Here is an 18,182-nt window from a genome sequence, read left to right as displayed (position 1 = left end):
AACCTTGACGTGCACCGACATAACCAACTGTTTTCATGTGAACTTTGTATGTTTTTGACATAACCTTGTGTGCATTTGGCAGTTTTTTTGCTAGAACACATGAAAGAGAATTAGTCTAGTTTAATAGCCTATTCACGGATGCACCGACATCCAGCTCTCTGTGTGCATGCGTTGGGTGTGTGTGCTCAAGTTGAGAGCATAGGCTGTAAGGTTGAGAGTGATGTGGCTTTAAAACGCATGCAGATGATGAAGAACTACAATGTCACGTGAGCGTGTCCGCCATAGAGATCATAATCAAAGCCAAACAGATGTATCATATTTCAGTTTTCATTCGCTCTTCACTGGTGTTCACGAGCTGTGAAGGCTCCGCCCTCTGGGGTGGGTAGCAGCAGCTCATTTGCATTTAGAGGAGACACACACAAAACAGCTTATTTTTCTCAAACCCCAAAATATGCATTTTCAAAATGGTATATTACATGATCTTTTGGGAATTTTGATCTGAAACTTCACAGACACACTCTGGGGACACCTGAGACTTATATTACATATTGTAAAAAGGGGCATAATAGGTGCCCTTTAAACAATTGTTTTAAAACGGCAACACTTGTATGCTTGGCGCTTAATACTATTTGTATGACGTATTGTGTTGCTTCTTTTGTGGAGGGTTCGCAATCACTTATGTGATTCTATTTCCTTAGCAAGGCATAGGTTTTGAAACAGACAGTGTTTTATAGCACAGTGAGCTCTCAAAAGATCAAGGGAAATGTCTTTTATGTGTGTGTGTGTGATGTATGCCTCTAGGTACGTCCTTGCTTTGGTCTGTGTGTACACTTTCTCTCTACCCTGTCTTGGTGTGCCAATGTCAGCTGGAATCACTGCCAGCCCAGTATTGGTGCCAGGACTAGTAAAATGTCCACGCTAGTCGGTTGTCATGTTACAATAGATAGGTGAGGACATTTGGTCCTCACAAGTATAGCCAAACACACACACACACACGCGCCTCTTTCTGTATGAACTATGTCATGCAGATGGCAGTTAGTGATGCAAAGAGTGACCCGTGTGAACGTTGTATACATTTGCTCTCATTAAAAAGGCAGCATGCACTATATTCTCCTATTATTATTTCAGACATTTGACCTGCCTGCCTCAATTTCAGCCTGGATCAGTTTGCAGCCTTTTATCTTTATTTTTTTTATGAGTTATGTAATGGTGAGCTTTAATATTTCAGTATCAAGATTCTGAAGGAAATATTATATTAAAGGGTTATTAAATGAAAATAATGTCATTTATTACTCACCCTCATGCCGTTCCACACCCGTAACACCTCCAAATTAAGATATTTTTGTTGAAATCCGATGGCTCAGTGAGGCCTGCATAGCCAGCAATAACATTTCCTCTCTCAAGATCCATTAATATACGAAAAACATATTTAAATGGGTCCATGTGAGTACAGTGGTTCAATATTAATATTATAAAGCGACGATAATATTTTTGGTGCGCCAAAAAAAAACGAAATAGCGACTTGTATAGTGATAACCGATTTCAAAACACTGCTTCATGAAGATTCGAACCGTTATGAATCAGTGTATCAAATCAGCGGTTCGGAGCGCCAAAGTCATGTGATTTCAGCAGTTTGGCGGTTTGACGCGCTATCTGAATCATGATTCAACTCGCTGATTCATAACGGTTCAAATCTTCATAATGCATTGTTTTGAAATCGGTTACCACTATATAAGTTAATTTTGGTGCACCAAAAATATTCTCGTCACTTTATAATATTAATATTGAACGACTGCACTCACATGAACTAATTTAGATTTGTTTTTATTACATTAATGGATTACATTTGGGACATCGGATTTCGACAAAAATATCTTAATTTGTGTTCCAAAGATGAACGGAGGTCTTACGGGTGTGGAACGGCATGAGGGTGAATAATAAGTTACATTTCATTTTTGGGTGAACTAACCCTTTAATATTTGCAAAGCAGCAACAGGAAAGTTTAGTTTGTAAATCACAGTTACTTTGCAGTTGTCATGACAATTCGGTGCATGTCTAATTAAATTAAGAGCAAATCTTAAAGGGGTCATGAATTGAGAAATCAACTTTTGATTTATAAAAGGTCATGGTAATATAAGAATATCTTGTAAGTTTCAGAGCTGAAAACTTCCTTGTTAGTCAAAGAAAAGCTTTTATTGACCAACTGGCTCAGCAAACACTTGATCTGGGAATGTGCCTCCCTGTGACGTCAGAGTGTGGTGAAACACTGCCTTAACAGAAGGCGACGAACGCCTGATTCTGTAGCCCTGCCCGCCGATTTGTGCATGTTATAGATAAATAACATAGGCCTACGTGAAGCTAAACCAGATCGAACTTCCAAGCAATAAACATGCCACATAAGCTTCATTCGGATTCCAATATTATGAATGCATGGATGAACTTTATTTTTAATGAATTTCCAGCTCACCCTCATTTCACCACGGATTTGGGTTTGGCAGAGCTAGCGGTCATAATAACTAGGTCTTGTTTAAGAAAATGGTATCAGATGGGTACATGGGTTCAAATACTCGCCGACACCAATGCCAGAATTTGTTGTGGTATCGGTGATCTTTCCGATACTAGTATCGGAATCGGAACAACTCTATTTGCGGTGTTGTGAACTTCTGTTGTTTCTTGAAGTAGAGACCAGGAGACGTCGGGATCAAAACAGAAGTGATTCTTTTAATGAGAACTCTCTGTGCTGCAGGTCGTCCGAAAACAGTCTGATTTAACAGTACAAGATAATGCAATTGATCTACATTTCAGGGGGAGGGGTTATACAGCAGAGGAGGAGACACTCTGAACAATACAATGCAAATGTTGTATAGGTAAAAAGGACACACCCTACTATGAAATCCCTACCAGTCCCATTGAATCAGCATAACTATTCGCATGCTGATACTGGCTAGGAACTCCAATTTCAAGAGCCATTAAAGACAAAAGGGGCAACGTCTGGGCTCCGAAAGGTGGGATCTCAGTGATCTGACTCATTTAAAACACAATAGAGAAAACAGGTCTGGCAGGAAAGGAGACTCTTGCTAGAGCCTCTGAAATCAGTAAAACAGGTCTGGAAGATTTGCATAGCAGACTAATTCATCTGATATCACCATTTTACCTAAAATGCTAAATGCAATGTACTTTCTAAAATGTGTAATCCCACAGCGGTTATATCCACTGATTGGGCGGGGCAAGTAATACAAAATAACATTCCAATTAATTGCGGGTGGATGAGAGAGAAATCATTGTGACTGTTTGATAAAGATATTTTGCGAGCCCTGTGAGACGAATCTGTTTTCTCACACGCTTTCAAAACAATTCCTCACATGTACTCACGGGGAAGCAGAAGCTCATTATAATATGCAACGCTTATCCAATCATAGAAAACCCAGCGTAATAAAACTCATAAAAACCGAGCGTTCCATGAGAGAGGCTCAAAACCAGGGTAGAAAATAGCCTATTACCACGTGAACGTCATAAGTTGAAGTCAGACAACAGGATACATTTTATTAAAAAGCCAGTTCATGACCGTTTAATATGTACCTCCCTACTATATAGTGTGCAAAATCTGTAAGCCAAATGAATCGAATCTCTGAATACACAAGTCAAATTTGAAAAGTTGAAAGAAAAAAAAGAATAAAATAAAATTGGCCGGTATGCCATTCCAAATCTGTTTGACTTTCTTCTGCGGAATACATAACAATTTTTTTTTGGGGGGGGGGTGTTTGTACTATTTTTGTCCATGTAATGAAAGTCAGGACACTTTCCTGACACCTCTGGACCCCTTTGACTTACATTATGTGAAAAAAACCAAACAAAAACCCCAAATATATTTCAAAATAAAAAAAAATTCACAGAAATAAGAAAGTCAACAGTGCTCAACCTTTAGAATTGGAGTGCGTTCACAGCAAAATGGAGCGCAGAAGGCAAAGGTCTCTGAATGTCTCTTATAGAACTTTACATTGTGATATTTTTAGCTTGACATGGCATTATATATGTGAAATTTTTTAACATGGTGCAAAATCTTGAAATAACTAGACACAATGAAATGCAATGCAATGACCAAGTAGGTCCATGATCTGGCACAAAAAAAAGCTGTGGTGTACAGTGACCTTTAGAAACTCAGTGTTTGATTGACAAATACAGTTTCACATTACAAGCATCACTCTCTGTACGGCATGCATTCAGGCATTATCCTAAACGGCAAATCGTCATTTCATCTTGCAATTACAATCACTTCTCTTGTCTAATAGCGGCATGCAAACTGACACACAATTAGCTTATAAATTGCGTTAATTAGCATACAGTAGGCTGCATAATGAGTCACTCACAAAATAGGGACTTGCTAAAGACGGCCAGATAGAGGAAAAGGACACATCAACAAAGGCTGGATGAGAATGATGAAACTGACCTCTATTACTGCTCATTTTGATGATCAAACTGCAGTAATGTTTCTAATTTAATGATTAATTTGTCTCCATTAATGGCTGTCAATCAATTAAACATTTTAATGAAATGAATTACATAATATGCTGAATAAATATCCCCAAATTAAAACAATTAGAATATCACATTATTGAGGCCAAAAAAAAAACATTTAATAGACATCAGGAAAAAGTGCCATTAGAGGTAAATATACTGTTTGTTTCATATCATTGAAAATAAGCGCACAGTCCACAGCAATCCATTCAATTACGTTTGTCAATCTGCTCAAGGTGAACGATCACATGATGTAACGCTGTAAATTGACAGCTGTAGTCTAAATTTTTCAGATGAATAAACTGGACATTTTCATACACATTATAAATGACGTTGAGTTTTACTTTGTTTAATAGCCAACCTGCAATGGATGAATTTTCAGTTATATATGCCATATTGCTTCAGGCTATTAATAACTTTTAGGCTGCTTTTGACTCATAAATCAAAACAGAACTGTCTGCTGTTTTTACCATTGTTGCTGATATGACAGCCATAATGAGAGGTTATTATAATGATCAGAGGGTTAGATTTAGTTATGTAAATGACCTGCCTTGGCAGGCTATATCTATCTAGCATGCTTTATTACACTTTAGTATTATAGTATTTATCCAATATAGCCTTATAGAATATACAGTTGATACAATACACTGGTTCCAAATTTAAACTTATGGAGTATAGTCAATGTTAGATTTATAAGCAAGTTCTCGATTCAGCCATAAGCCCAAATATTTAATTTTAATTACTCTATGCAAGTGTCATCATTACACATTGTTGTTATATTGTTAGATTTTAATTTAAACATATGCTTTGTACCAAAGACCATGGTATGAGATTTTGCTTTATTAATCAAGTTTGGAAGTATAAATGACAGTATCGTCTGCATAAAGATGAGCGGAAAAGTGCGAAAGAACTACAGGATATCATTAATGAAAATAGAAAAAAGAAGACGACCCAATGTTGAGCCCTGTGGTACGCCTCATTCTTGAATAAACAAATCAGATTGTTTCCTGTCATGTAAATAACAGTTAAACCATAATAAAAATTTTTGAGGAAAACCAACTGCATCATTAACTACATCGTTAATCAAGAAAAGCACTAGTTGTTGAATAATTAGGCCTAAATCCAGATTGAAGAGGTGTATATTATTTAAAAAAAATTATATTATATTTATTGATTTCAAAGTTATTTTTCAAATACTTTAACAATATCACAAATTATTGATATAGGTCTATAATTTTCTTGATAAAGAATATCACCTGATTTATAAATTGGAGTAATGCGGAAGTACTTATAGTACACTTTACAGCTTTTTTTTTTATTTTAAATTCTTATTTATCTTAAATTGACTCGTCACAAATTTTTCTTTTATTTTTCAGCCCTTCCTTTCCTACCCCACTGACTCAATTTGGCTATTAAAGTCGACATGAAATGAAAAGTGCCTAAAAAATAGCCTTTTCTTCTCTAATGTGACGTAAACACGAAAAAAATGTACAGCGGGACTTGATTTTGATTGGTTCGTTGGATCGTTGTGGTTTGCTATTGCTGTGATCTCGTGAGTGACAGGTTGTCCTTGGGGCTTTAACTCTTGAGGACAAGACGCCACCAAAATTTATAAAAATGCCCCCGAAGTAGTTTTCTTGTTTTTTTTATTTATTTATAGCTAAGCAATATCACATGAGCAAGAATGCTGTTTGCCCAAATATCGATTGCAAATGTGAATGTAAAATGTAAATTTTAGACACAATGTTGTCTGTTTTTGCTTCATCTCGACAACAAAAATAGTTCTAAACAAAGCCACAGCAGGACTGTTGTGCATCTCTAAACAACACAGAGTGGTGTTTCTTCCCCGAATGAATTTGTGTTTTGAAAGAATTAAAAATGCAATCCAAGTACTTTTGTGCCAATTAAATTAATATTGATGAAAATGTATTCATTATTATGAATCATTCCAATGTTATTGAGAGAGAGTGGAACTATTCGGAGGGTAAACACGGCACAACAATAGAGTGTCATAAAATGGCAATTTGGGTTTCTCTATAAAGCTACTTGGATAAAATGGCATGTAACTGTAAAAACTACATAATTAAAAAAAATAGTTTATTCAGTAGACTTACTTCCCAGAATTGATTTTGACTGTAAGTGTGTGTTTCTGTGTGTGTGATATAGGTGATGGAGTATGAGAACCGGATCAGAGCTTACTCCACCCCAGACAAGATATTTCGCTACTTTGCCACCCTGAAGATCATAAGTGAGCACGGAGACGCAGAGGTGTACATGACGCCACAGGACTTCGTGCGTTCCATCACACCCAATGAGAAGCAGCCAGAGAGTGAGTTCAGTCTTTCTTGACCAGTGTTGGGCAAAATTCAGAATTGGATATTGCAATTGGCCACATCAGACAGGATGTTGAATTGGAATGACTGGAAGAAGAATTTACAGAATTGAAAAGAGATTAAACAGTCAAACAACAGAGAATATTTTATTATTAATTAGCAAAGGTATTTTGAGGAATGAAAACTAAAAACTAAATTAAAAGCTTAAAACTAATTTCGATATCAGCCAAAGCAGTTTTGGAGGGCCAAAGAAAATCATTGACCATAATTGGCGGTTCTCTGCTGGTGCGTATTGATGATGTCCGTGTCTGTTTCACAGTGTTGGGGAATAACTAGTTACATATAATGGCGTTAAGTAATTTAATTACAAAATAAATGTAACTGTAATCCTTTACAGTTACTGAGAAAAAAATTTGTAATTAAATTAATTATGAAAATGTTAACGATTACAAAGGTGGTTACATCTGAATATTTTCTGTAAAAAGCTAGGATATGTTGAATAATATTATTTTGTTGCTTTGCCTTTTTGATGTGCACGATGCCTCCTGCCATTTAAATGCTGTTTAGTAAAACAACGCTATTCTGATGCTTTGAAAATGATTAACAGTTGAAAACATTCATCATACATTTAGAAAAGTAATCAAATGTAATCCGTTACATTACTTTAATAAAGTAATTGAAATAGTTGCACTACTTACATTTTGAATAGGGTAACTTGTAATCTGTAACCTATTACATTTTCCAAAGTAACCTTCCCAACACTGCTGTTTCATGCACACAATATAAATAAGCTCTATGCTTTGTTACTTCAGATATGAAACAAAGTATTTTGGGTTGACATGAACGTCGGATGTATGAATTGTCAGTGTGCGACATAAGGCAATTCAGTAAAACAGCTTGTAAACAATATGTCAAGTAAGGTTACAGTGGATTTTTATATCACTTATACTTGTATAGTCTACTCACCCCTGTTAAATAAGCTGGATTTTGTGGTGTGAAAATGAAACAAAGATAAATCACATCAGAACTTTGCACCTTTATTGTAAAAGTAACCTATACAATGCCACTGAAAACCAAAGTGACACATTTCTGAGATAAAAAAATATATAAAATATCCTGACTGCATAAGTGTTAGGATAACTTTTTTAATTGGGTATGTGGCTGTGTTTGGAATTTACTAATTATCAAGCTCATACACCTGTCTTCATCTGAAGTGATCTGATTAACTCTAATTGTTCTTGTAAGATTTTTCTGACTTGATTGCATGCTAATAATAGAGCCATGGGTCAAAAAGAGCTTATGAAGCATCAACAGGATCTCATTGTTGAAAGGTATTGCTCAGGTGAGGGCTACAAAAAAGCATTAGATATACCGTGGAACACAGTGAAGACAGTCATCAACAAGTGGAGAAGGTGTGGCACAACAGTGATATTATAAAGAACAGTACGTCCGACCAAAATTGATGAGAAAAGAGAAGAAAAGGTCAAGGTGGCTAACAAGAGGCCTACAAAAACATCCATCCCCAAACTGTTCCCACAAAGTGGGGAGCATGAAATTGCCCAAAATGTCTTGGTACACTGAAGCATTAAGAGTTCCATTCACTGGAACTAAGGGGCCAAGCCCAACCCCAGACCATAACCCCCCCCATTCTTTCACACAGAGATGTTCACAAGTCTTTCATCTGGAGTTCGAGTCGAGTCTGAAGTCTTCATCACTGGAGTCCAAGTCAAGTCGGAGAGAGTTATCAGTGATTCTTCCTATTGTACAGTCATGCAGTGTGAATCCTCCTGTCACCGTTCCATCGTGCAGTGTGAACACCGCAGCAACTGAATGCTACACCAAATAGTCATGCAGTGTGAAAAGAGCAGTAATCTGACGAGTTTGAAAACCGTGCAGTCTGAACTCGCCATAACTCGAGTACCCATCTCTGCTTTCACATATGTTTGTAGAAGCGTCTGCATGCCTGGGTGCTTGATAATATACACCTGTGGCTATGGAAGTGATTGGAACCTGGACACCTGAATTCAATGATTTGGAGGGTGTCCCAATACTATGGCAATATAGTGTATATTCAGTCTTCTACAATCATGCGGAAAAATGTGTTATGGTCTGATGAGACCAAGATCAAACTTTTTGGCCAAAATTGTAAAACGTTTGATGCAAAAAGAACACCGCACATCAGCAAAAGGACGCCACACCCATGGCAAAGCCATCATGCCGTTCTTCAGCTGGAACTGTGGCTTTAGTGAAAGGGAATCATGAATAAGTCCCAGTCGATTTCGGCACAGAACCTTCTGGTTTCCGCTAGAAAGCTGAAAAGAGAACTTTCACATGACAATGATCTAAATCAACAAAAGTTTTGCTTCAGCAAAGAAAGATGAATGTTTTGGAATGGCCCAATACTATAGTAAATCTGTAATTATAATTATACGTTCGTCCTACTCACTGCCACATTTCAAATTCAGGAGTTGAATGGCACACAACTCTTATCTTGCAAGTATAAGCGCAAAACACCATACAGTCATGTCGCTTCATGCTGAGCTTCGTTCTGCATCTGTAAATAGCTCTAAGCTTGACAAAGTCATAAATGCACTAATAACCACCAGTCTGTGGCGTGGACTGACTTCCTCTGTGCTCTAATCTGAGTCCGTGACGTTCCTCTGAGGGTTGAGGCTATGCTATGGGCTTACTCTAAATCATGGGTCTTTGACCTGGTATGTTCCTATTGTAGCAGTGAAAAAAACTGAAAACTATCGCTGTCATGTGAAATTTAAACCGTTGTTACAATTTTAACCCCTATCAACCAGCAGTGACTGACAGGGTCATTCAGCAAATCCTTGGCTACATTCTACTTCAAATATCTATGCCCTTCACTCACTGACTTGCCTATGTCTCATGAACTCAAATATACATTGCTTGCGTTGTGCTAGTGCCCACTAGTGTCTGGAGAGAACGGCCTAAGCCCTTAATCACTTGGAACCCGCTAAGAAGCCTTTTTTTTTTTTTTTTTGCATCTAGTGGGGGTAGGTTCAGCGCCATCTTCTATGATGCCACAATCAAAGTTACATTTTGGGAGCTGCCTACAGTGAACATATGAGTTGGCTCACTCCCTTTGTCAAATTTGATAGTTTGAGGGTCTGTCAGAAGAAACTTTCTTCACATGCTGAGAATCCCCTGAGGGGAAGTGCTAAGGGAAGTTGGCGAGTGCATGTTTAAAATGAAGTGGAACACAGCCCACAACATGAAGGACTAAACTACTGTATTGGCGTTTTTTTTAAAAACATATTTTATCATATTCTGACGTATTCTATTTCATATTCTACACTAAGTGCAAATAGTGATTTATTTTTTTGGTTGTGAAAAATATATGTGTAAATAGTGTTAGATGCTATGTTTACTTAAATGGTGTTAGATGCAATGCCCTGCAGTGTGTTGTCAATATGGTAAAACAGAATGTAATAATAACAACATATTCAGTATATATTAGGGGGTGTAACAGTACACAAAACTGACGGCTCGGTACGGGTTCGGTACAGCAAAATTGCTTTTTATTTATTTTTATTAAACAGTGGTTTAATGAAAAAATTGGGTCTGTCTTTAAATGAATTCAATTATAACTAAAAGTTTTTATAAAGATAATGCTGTAAACTAAATAGGGAGCCCTTACTTGCACATTGCTATAATATTAAAGGTTAACAACAGAGCCCAAACTATTAGCCTAAATTCAGTTGCGATTTATCTTTAGATATAATAATCAACACTCAAATAACACATTGTATGCAAACATGTAAACTTCACATAAGGCAGTTTTTGCATTTACTTCTAAATCTAATTATAAAATGATGCTTATATGTAGTATTATCGTTGTTGAAACATGTCAGTTCAAGCCACCGCCGCCACAGTGATCTGTCTTGTCACATTAAAGAGCGTCAAAACTGCATTCATCGTTTGAATTTCGTGAAAAAATGGACTGAATACTTCATATGTTTGTTTGGGAACTCGGATTGAAATATGTTCCATGCTTAAAACAAGCCTACTGTTAAAGATTGCACCGTACCGAAAGCCCTGCACCGAAACGGTTCTGTACGAATACGTGTTTACACCCCAAGTATATATGATTGTATTTATTAAAATCATAAATGGATGCTGCCTTATTAGGACTTACTTCCTATTCCCTATTCCTAAAGCCCACCTTTAACCCTAACCATATTGAACCTGCTGATCAGTAAAGGGGGAAAAAGTTTTATGGTCTGATGAGACCAAGATCGAACTTTTTGTCCAAAATTGTAAAAAAGTTTGATGCAAAACAACACCGCACATCAGCAAAAGGACAACATTTCAGTTAACCTTTCAGTTAAAAAAGACACGCATGCACATCAGCTTGACCAACCTGAGAAAATACAGCTTTTTAGCACAATTTGAGCTTAAGAAGCTATACATTTCATTTAAAATGCTTTGCTGAATTATTAGCTTAGCCTACAGTTTTTACAGTTTTCAGCTAAAACAGCTGCCTGGGGCATTACCAAGATGGCCGCCAATTGAAATGGTTTTGGTTTTATTCATTAGACAGTCAATTTTAAATAATTTCACCATATTTTTTGCTTTCACAGTGTTTAATAATGACTTATTTACATTATCGGACAAACCGCTACATCTTGGTGTTAGCATTTTGATATGGGCTTGAATTTTGCTCAAGACTTCCCTCATGGGTCATCTTAGGACCTGTTCCCCATTCTACCCCTGGCATGATAGCGGAGTCCATGACAGCTGAGCTAGGAAAACATTTGAAAACATGAGCATTTTAGGAGGCTTTTAAAGGAGGGATGCCACAGTGAAGCTTGAGCGTGTGCGCGTGTGAGAGGGTGACATTGCTTGGTAAATAAATTAGCACGGTAGAATGAAAGACTCAGCCACTCTCACCCAGAGGCCGAGCTGATGCAAGAGATTTGATCACTGGCCATGAATAACTGATAGAAGTGCTGATGGCTGCAAATGTGTGTATTTGCATGTGTAAATGCATTTACACTTTGAGATCACAGCCAAAAGAACATTTTCAGACCAGTCTGCTTTGTACATAACGATTTGTCATTATGAGGTCACACTTTTTTGGACTCTAGCCGTAGGGCTTTTTCACATCTGGCTTGTTTGGAGCATTTGTTTCAGAACCTGGTGTGATTGCGCTCTGATCCACACCAAAACATTTAATTTAGAGTTCGCCCCAACAAGATTGTCTTGGCTTGCTTGAATATATGAATTCTGTGTGGTGAAAAATATATCCGACCCAATGGACCGACAAATCAGGGCATGCTATAGCACAGCATATGGTAGGTTACGTAGCATAAAAAGCAGCAGTTTGTTTTGCCAGTGCCTCTCGAAATGAATCATATGCCTAATTGAAATTTGGTTGAAAATCTGATTTAGTCCTGACGTAGGACTGCTATGAGCGGGTGCACTCTGACCAATGAGAGGACATTTTACTCGCATGTGACTTGTATCAACAAATTTTGGTCTGTTTAGAAATGTTGCCTTGTGAAAGCAAACCGAACCAAGAAGATATTGCAACATTGTAACATTTTAATCCTTGTTTCGCAACAAAGCAAACAATCTACAGGTCTGAAAACGCTGATAATGTGATTTGGGCATGCAAGTTGGACATGCTCCTGTTACAACATGCTTTGTTGGTCCTGGAACAGCATCCCTGTCAACAAATCACTGCCCTCTGATTTGGGGTTTGTCCAAAAATGAAAAATGACACAAGCTTATGTTGTTCCAAACCTGCATGCTGGTATTTTTTCTTCAAGAATCTCCACGCAGTTGTTTTTCCATAGCATAACAATTTGTAGTGACCATATCTTCTCCAAAATGGACCAATAAAGCACCATAAAAGTATATTTCTCAAGTGTTCTGAAGTCTATCATAAGCTGGGTTTCCATCCAAACGTGAAGCGAATCAAAAAATAAAAAACAAACAAATGCGATTTCCATTAAGTTGTTCGAGCGGATGACGGTGGTACTGGTAACCTAGTAACCAACAGTAAATAAAACTCCCTCAGCTTAACCTTAACGTGAAAACTACTTAACGTGACTTAAGAAAGTGGTTTTAAAAGACCAAACTTGGTAAACATCAAACTTATAAAGATGGGAAAGCAGATGAGTCCAGAATATGAACACGAGTTTAATTACACGTTAAGCGTTTTCCTCCCATAGAAAACCAAGAAAATGCTTATAATCAGGCTTAAAAAATAAATTAAAAAAAAACATTAAATGCGTAAACATTGTTAATAAAACACAGGCAGGTTTAGTGATTTGCAAAAACCAAATCTGTAAATCTGGAGAACTATTCCAACAAGCTCTCTCACCCTGAACACAAATTTGAGTTCTTCATCATATTCTGGGCTTATCTGCTTTTCTGCACATAGTATGCTTTATTAGCATTTTGTTTACTGAGTTTGGTCTTTTAATGTCACGTTCTTAGTACATTAAGCCACGTTAAGCATTTTTGAATGTCCCCATCAGGGGAAACACACAATCAGTCATGTGGGTTTAATGTTCGCTATGTCAGAATTTATTCGGCAAATGTGTTTCCATCTCTCCCATTATTCACAGGAACTCTTTTTTGCACAAGTTTAAAACCACCTCAAGAAAAAAAACGAAATTTTGAATCACTCGTTTATGATGCGATACTTCAACATGCGCATAAAAACAGGGTGATGGAAGCATAGCTACTGTCTAGATATTATAGTTTTGAGTGAGGAACAGGCCACAAAAAAATCGTACAATGACCTGATGCTCATTTTGTCTGGAATGATTAGTTCAATGCAATTCATACAGACAATGACTTGAATACACTGCATCTCTGATGAACATGTTTACATTTTTTTAATTCAAATTTTTGGTGGGCATAAAGTTAGAAATTACAGGGGGATACAACTGTCCTGATATCATAATGATAAAAAAAAAGACTGATGTAAAGGGTGAAATTCTTGAAAAGAAAACCATGTTGAGTAGAGTTGGCAAAATCAATTATTATCATTTCTTAAAAACATTGTATATAATATTTTTTAGAAGCATTTCTTAGAAAAAAGTGAAAATTAAATTGTTTATGAATTATTCATTAACGAAATGACACTTTTTACATTCAAAATATATTGAAATAATCTTTTTGAAAATAATGATTAAGATGCATACCTCATGCATTCAAGGTGTAAGGAAATTGATTATATAACGTATTATTTTTTTTACTTGATGGTTACACCACATGACATTTTAGTCTTTTTCAAAGTGGCATAAACATTTTTTAAAACCATATGTCCTCAACATACAAAGATTACATTTCTAAGAACTTGGCGCATTTTAAACAAATGATAATTTTCTTTATCCTTGATGCTTATTTGTCACTCACAGAAAACCATCCCCTTAGTTGCAGCTGTTAAATCTTGTTCTCCATTCCATCAGTTTGACATATTTAAAAAAGTATTTTTGCCATTTGTTTACAAGACAGTAGAGGACGTAACCCTGACCAAACTTGAGCCTGGATCCCATCAGGCCAAAGGGAGTTCACTTCCTTCCGTGCCATGGCCCTGACAACTTGGGTTTTTCTGTAATGTAATACAGTGAAATGTGCTTTAATCACAGGGCTGTCAGTAAGACCATGCAAAGAAAAATGGCCACTATTAAAGCAAAGTGGATATTGAATTTGCATTTTAAGGACACATTTTACTGCAATCACTAAATGAAAGTATTCTTTGTTAACTTGAAAGCAGTAGTACTGGCTGTATCTTCCTCTTTTGTTGGACTTTAAATGATGGCAGTGACCAGCTCTGTGTCCATACAGCCTTCCTCAGCAGTCCTCTGAGGCCCACGACACACCTCCACATCTTTTTAATCTCTTTCTCCTGCTCTCTTTTTGTCCAGCTTTCGTTTCCTTTTATTAGAAGCATTGCTCTACCGTGTGGTGGGCGGTATGATCAAAATCTCACCCGGAGACTTTATCAGTAATTTACCACAGTAACAGTATATATCACAGTATAGTCATTTTTACTGGGTTTATATATAAATAACTATATTTCCGTATAATGCAATGAATGAAACGCATTACTAATGGAAGTTTCTTTATTATTATCACTTTTTTTTAATTAGAAACAGAAACAAAAGATACGATTATTTATAAGGAATAAGACGTCTGACATCAATACACTTTCAAATTATATAACTTCTGAGTTAAAAACCAAGTAAAAAAGTAAAAAGGATTATAAAACAGATGAAATTCTGATTGGTTGAGCCATGTTTGAAACCATTGTAAAACCGCCATACACACACACTTACTTTATTACACATGAATTGTAACCGATATGAACATTTTGGCCGATACCGTTACCGATAATTCTTTATATTTGAAAGCCAATAATCGATATATGGGCCAATAAATCTAAATACAAATTTTTAATAAACTTTGAAAGCCTGATTACAAAAACAAAAGGCTCACCATTAAAAGCCATGTCCAAACACTTCAACATTAAATCAAACCTATACAGTACAGTAGCCTATTTGAACCAGTGTAAGATTCCTTACTTTTTCAAATTAATTTTACACTCCTATGGCCAACTTACTTTATAAAAAAAATGGTAACTACTTTACAATAAGGTTTAGTTTTTGTTAGCATTAGTTAACCAACAATGAATGAACAATACTTCAACAGGATTTATTCATCTTAGTTCATGTTAATCTCAACATTTTCAGAAGTTGTGTCTGTTAACATTAGGTAATGCACTGTGAATGGACTGTTAATAAACACAAACATTTTATTACTAACATTAACAAAAGTTATTGATCTCTGTTTGTTCGTGTTCGTTAATGCATTAACAAATGAGACCTTATTTGTAAAATGTTACCAAAAATTCTATTGCCTAAAAAAATTAAAATTATATACCTAAATAATGCAAACAAGTTATTGGACAGTATTACTTAGGCTGCATAATAAAGAATCAGAATGCATGTTCCATGCATGAAATAGCCTCCGCACGGACAATAAGGAAATAGTTTTATTCAAACTATATTGTTGATGGAAATGATACGAGAACAATAAAAGTGCTAGTTATTAAAAATAACGCCTCCTGTGTTTTTGAAAAAAATATGTTTAATATTTTATATAGTAATATATATAGCTGGAGAGAATGAAGGAACAACCATAAACTGAAGCGCTTAGAACAGGGGTGGGCAACAGTTTTAGTCTGAGGGCCACAGTTACTTTGGCAAAGTAAACAGAGGGCCACACTTTGGACAATTGCAATTAAACATAGTTATATGATTAAATCGTACAAATTAATTAAATGCAGATATGTATAAGGCTACAGTTACTTTGACTTTTACCAGCCTATTTCAAGGCCTGATATGTATTTTTGCTAGGCCTGTCTGACATAGGCTACTCTAAGGTTACAATAACTGGATTTACTTAAAAGGATTCATTTACTACACTACCCTGCATATTGTTCAACTGTCATTCATACCAGCTGTAGCTATTCAAGATCGAAAACTATTAACAAAACTGCAAATGTATGTGTGCAGGTTACATTAACATACAGACTTCAGGCGATCTGGCTTGGAATTATCAAATTTAATTGGGGATAACTTCATCACTGAATGAAAAACATATTCAGCTTATTAGGGGCCAAGCACCGAAGGTGCGAAGGCACCTATTGAAACCGTTCCCGTTCTTATTATTATTATTCATCTTCTTCTTCTTCTTCTTCTTCCGCCACGAAGTCTATGGCAGCCCATAGAACCGTATGGTAAAAAGTTGTGAAATTTGGCACACTCATAGAGGACAGTCTGAAAAGTCACCATAGCAAATTTGGAGTCTCTAACCATAAGGGCTAGAAACAAAATTCTGAAAATGCACCCTATGACGTCATTTTCCGTCATAAAAATTTTCCCGCCATTTTAAATTTTCCGAAAAACCTACTTTTACGAACTCGTCCTAGACGGTTCATCCGATTTGCACGAAAATTGAACCAGATCATCTTCAGACAATGCTGACAAAAAATCTTGCAAATCAAGTTGATTCGTCAAATCATTTGCGATAAACGCGCAAACAAATTTTACGTAGCAGTTGCAAAAACACACTTAAGGCAATATCTCCGCAACGCTTTATCGTATTCAAACCAAACTTGGTACATCTAATCACAAGCATGACATGAGGCGACATGCAGTGTTTCGGCGCAGCGCCACCTACTGGTCCGGAGATACGAAAAATGGCTATTTTTGCTTATAACTTCTGAACTGTTTGTCCAAAAATCATAAAAGTGGTCTTGTTACATTCAGGACGGCATGCCGAGTCGTCTGATATTCAATTTTACCATAACGGCCATTTTGGCTGCCGGCCATTTTGAATTATGTGTTAAAATGCTGTATTTTATGAACACATGAACGGATTGTTATGAAACTCGGTTTGGGTCATCAACACGGTGCCCTGAATGAGCCCAAGAAGTTTCGAAACAGCGCCACCTAGTGGAGAATTTTTTTTTCAAATGCTTATAACTTTAGGTGAGATTGACTTATTTTCATGAGAGTAACTTTTTTGTCTCCTGAATCCTCGCCGAGTCCAACGATACCAGACTTGCCAGGTTTCGGCGTATTATTTGTGCAGCGTTGTAATTTAGCACTTTAAAAACATTAGCTGATATCTTCGAAACCGCTAGTCCGATCGAGACGAAACCAGCATCAGAAGTTCGAAAACATAGGTCGATAGCTATACGTTAATGCCCAAATGTCAAAATATTGATAGTAAGGGGGTGTAAAATCCAATCAAAGTCAGGTGTCAGTCATTTTTCATGTGTTTTTTCATATAAATGTATATAACTCCAAAACTAAACAAGATATTTTCACCAAAATTGACACAGACATGTATGGGCTCACTCCAAGGACACATAAAAAAAATGATAGGATTGTGCCACTTGGTGGCGCTATAATAGAACAAAACATGAAATTCCCATTGACTACAATGCAGTTTTATGATATAAAATGCTATGCTTCACAAATGAATTGGTGTATCATTACGAAACTTGAAATTGGCCATCAGCACCATGCCTTTAAGCTGCTTAAACGGTTTCAAAACATCACCGCATGTGGTCCATACTTATAATGAAAAGGCCTCTTGTGGCTATATCTCTGCAATGACATATTGACACTATATTGACACTCTGCTTTGATATATTGACACCAATCTTTGCATGTCATTGTTCCCTTATTCTGATCACACCACATCAATTTCGTAACTGTGCCACCTATTGGTTGAAAGTGATAAATCATTAAATCATTATTATTGACTGTATTTATC

General features: G+C 36.4%; 1 protein-coding gene across 1 annotated transcript in view; it reads left to right on the top strand.

Annotated features, from left to right (window-relative positions):
* The window catches only part of micu1 (mitochondrial calcium uptake 1), a 120,799-nt gene that overhangs the window by 34,502 nt on the left and 68,115 nt on the right, over positions 1–18,182 (top strand). The window contains exon 4 of the mRNA XM_079843565.1: positions 6,682–6,844. Coding sequence (XP_079699691.1) covers positions 6,682–6,844 — 163 coding nt within the window. The remainder of the gene's footprint in view (positions 1–6,681; positions 6,845–18,182) is intronic.

The sequence above is a fragment of the Gobio gobio genome, assembly GCF_949357685.1.
Source record: "Gobio gobio genome assembly, chromosome: 18".
NCBI lineage: Eukaryota > Metazoa > Chordata > Actinopteri > Cypriniformes > Gobionidae > Gobio > Gobio gobio.
The sequence above is the reverse complement of the archived record's forward strand: the minus strand, read 5'-3'. Positions and strand labels throughout refer to the sequence as shown.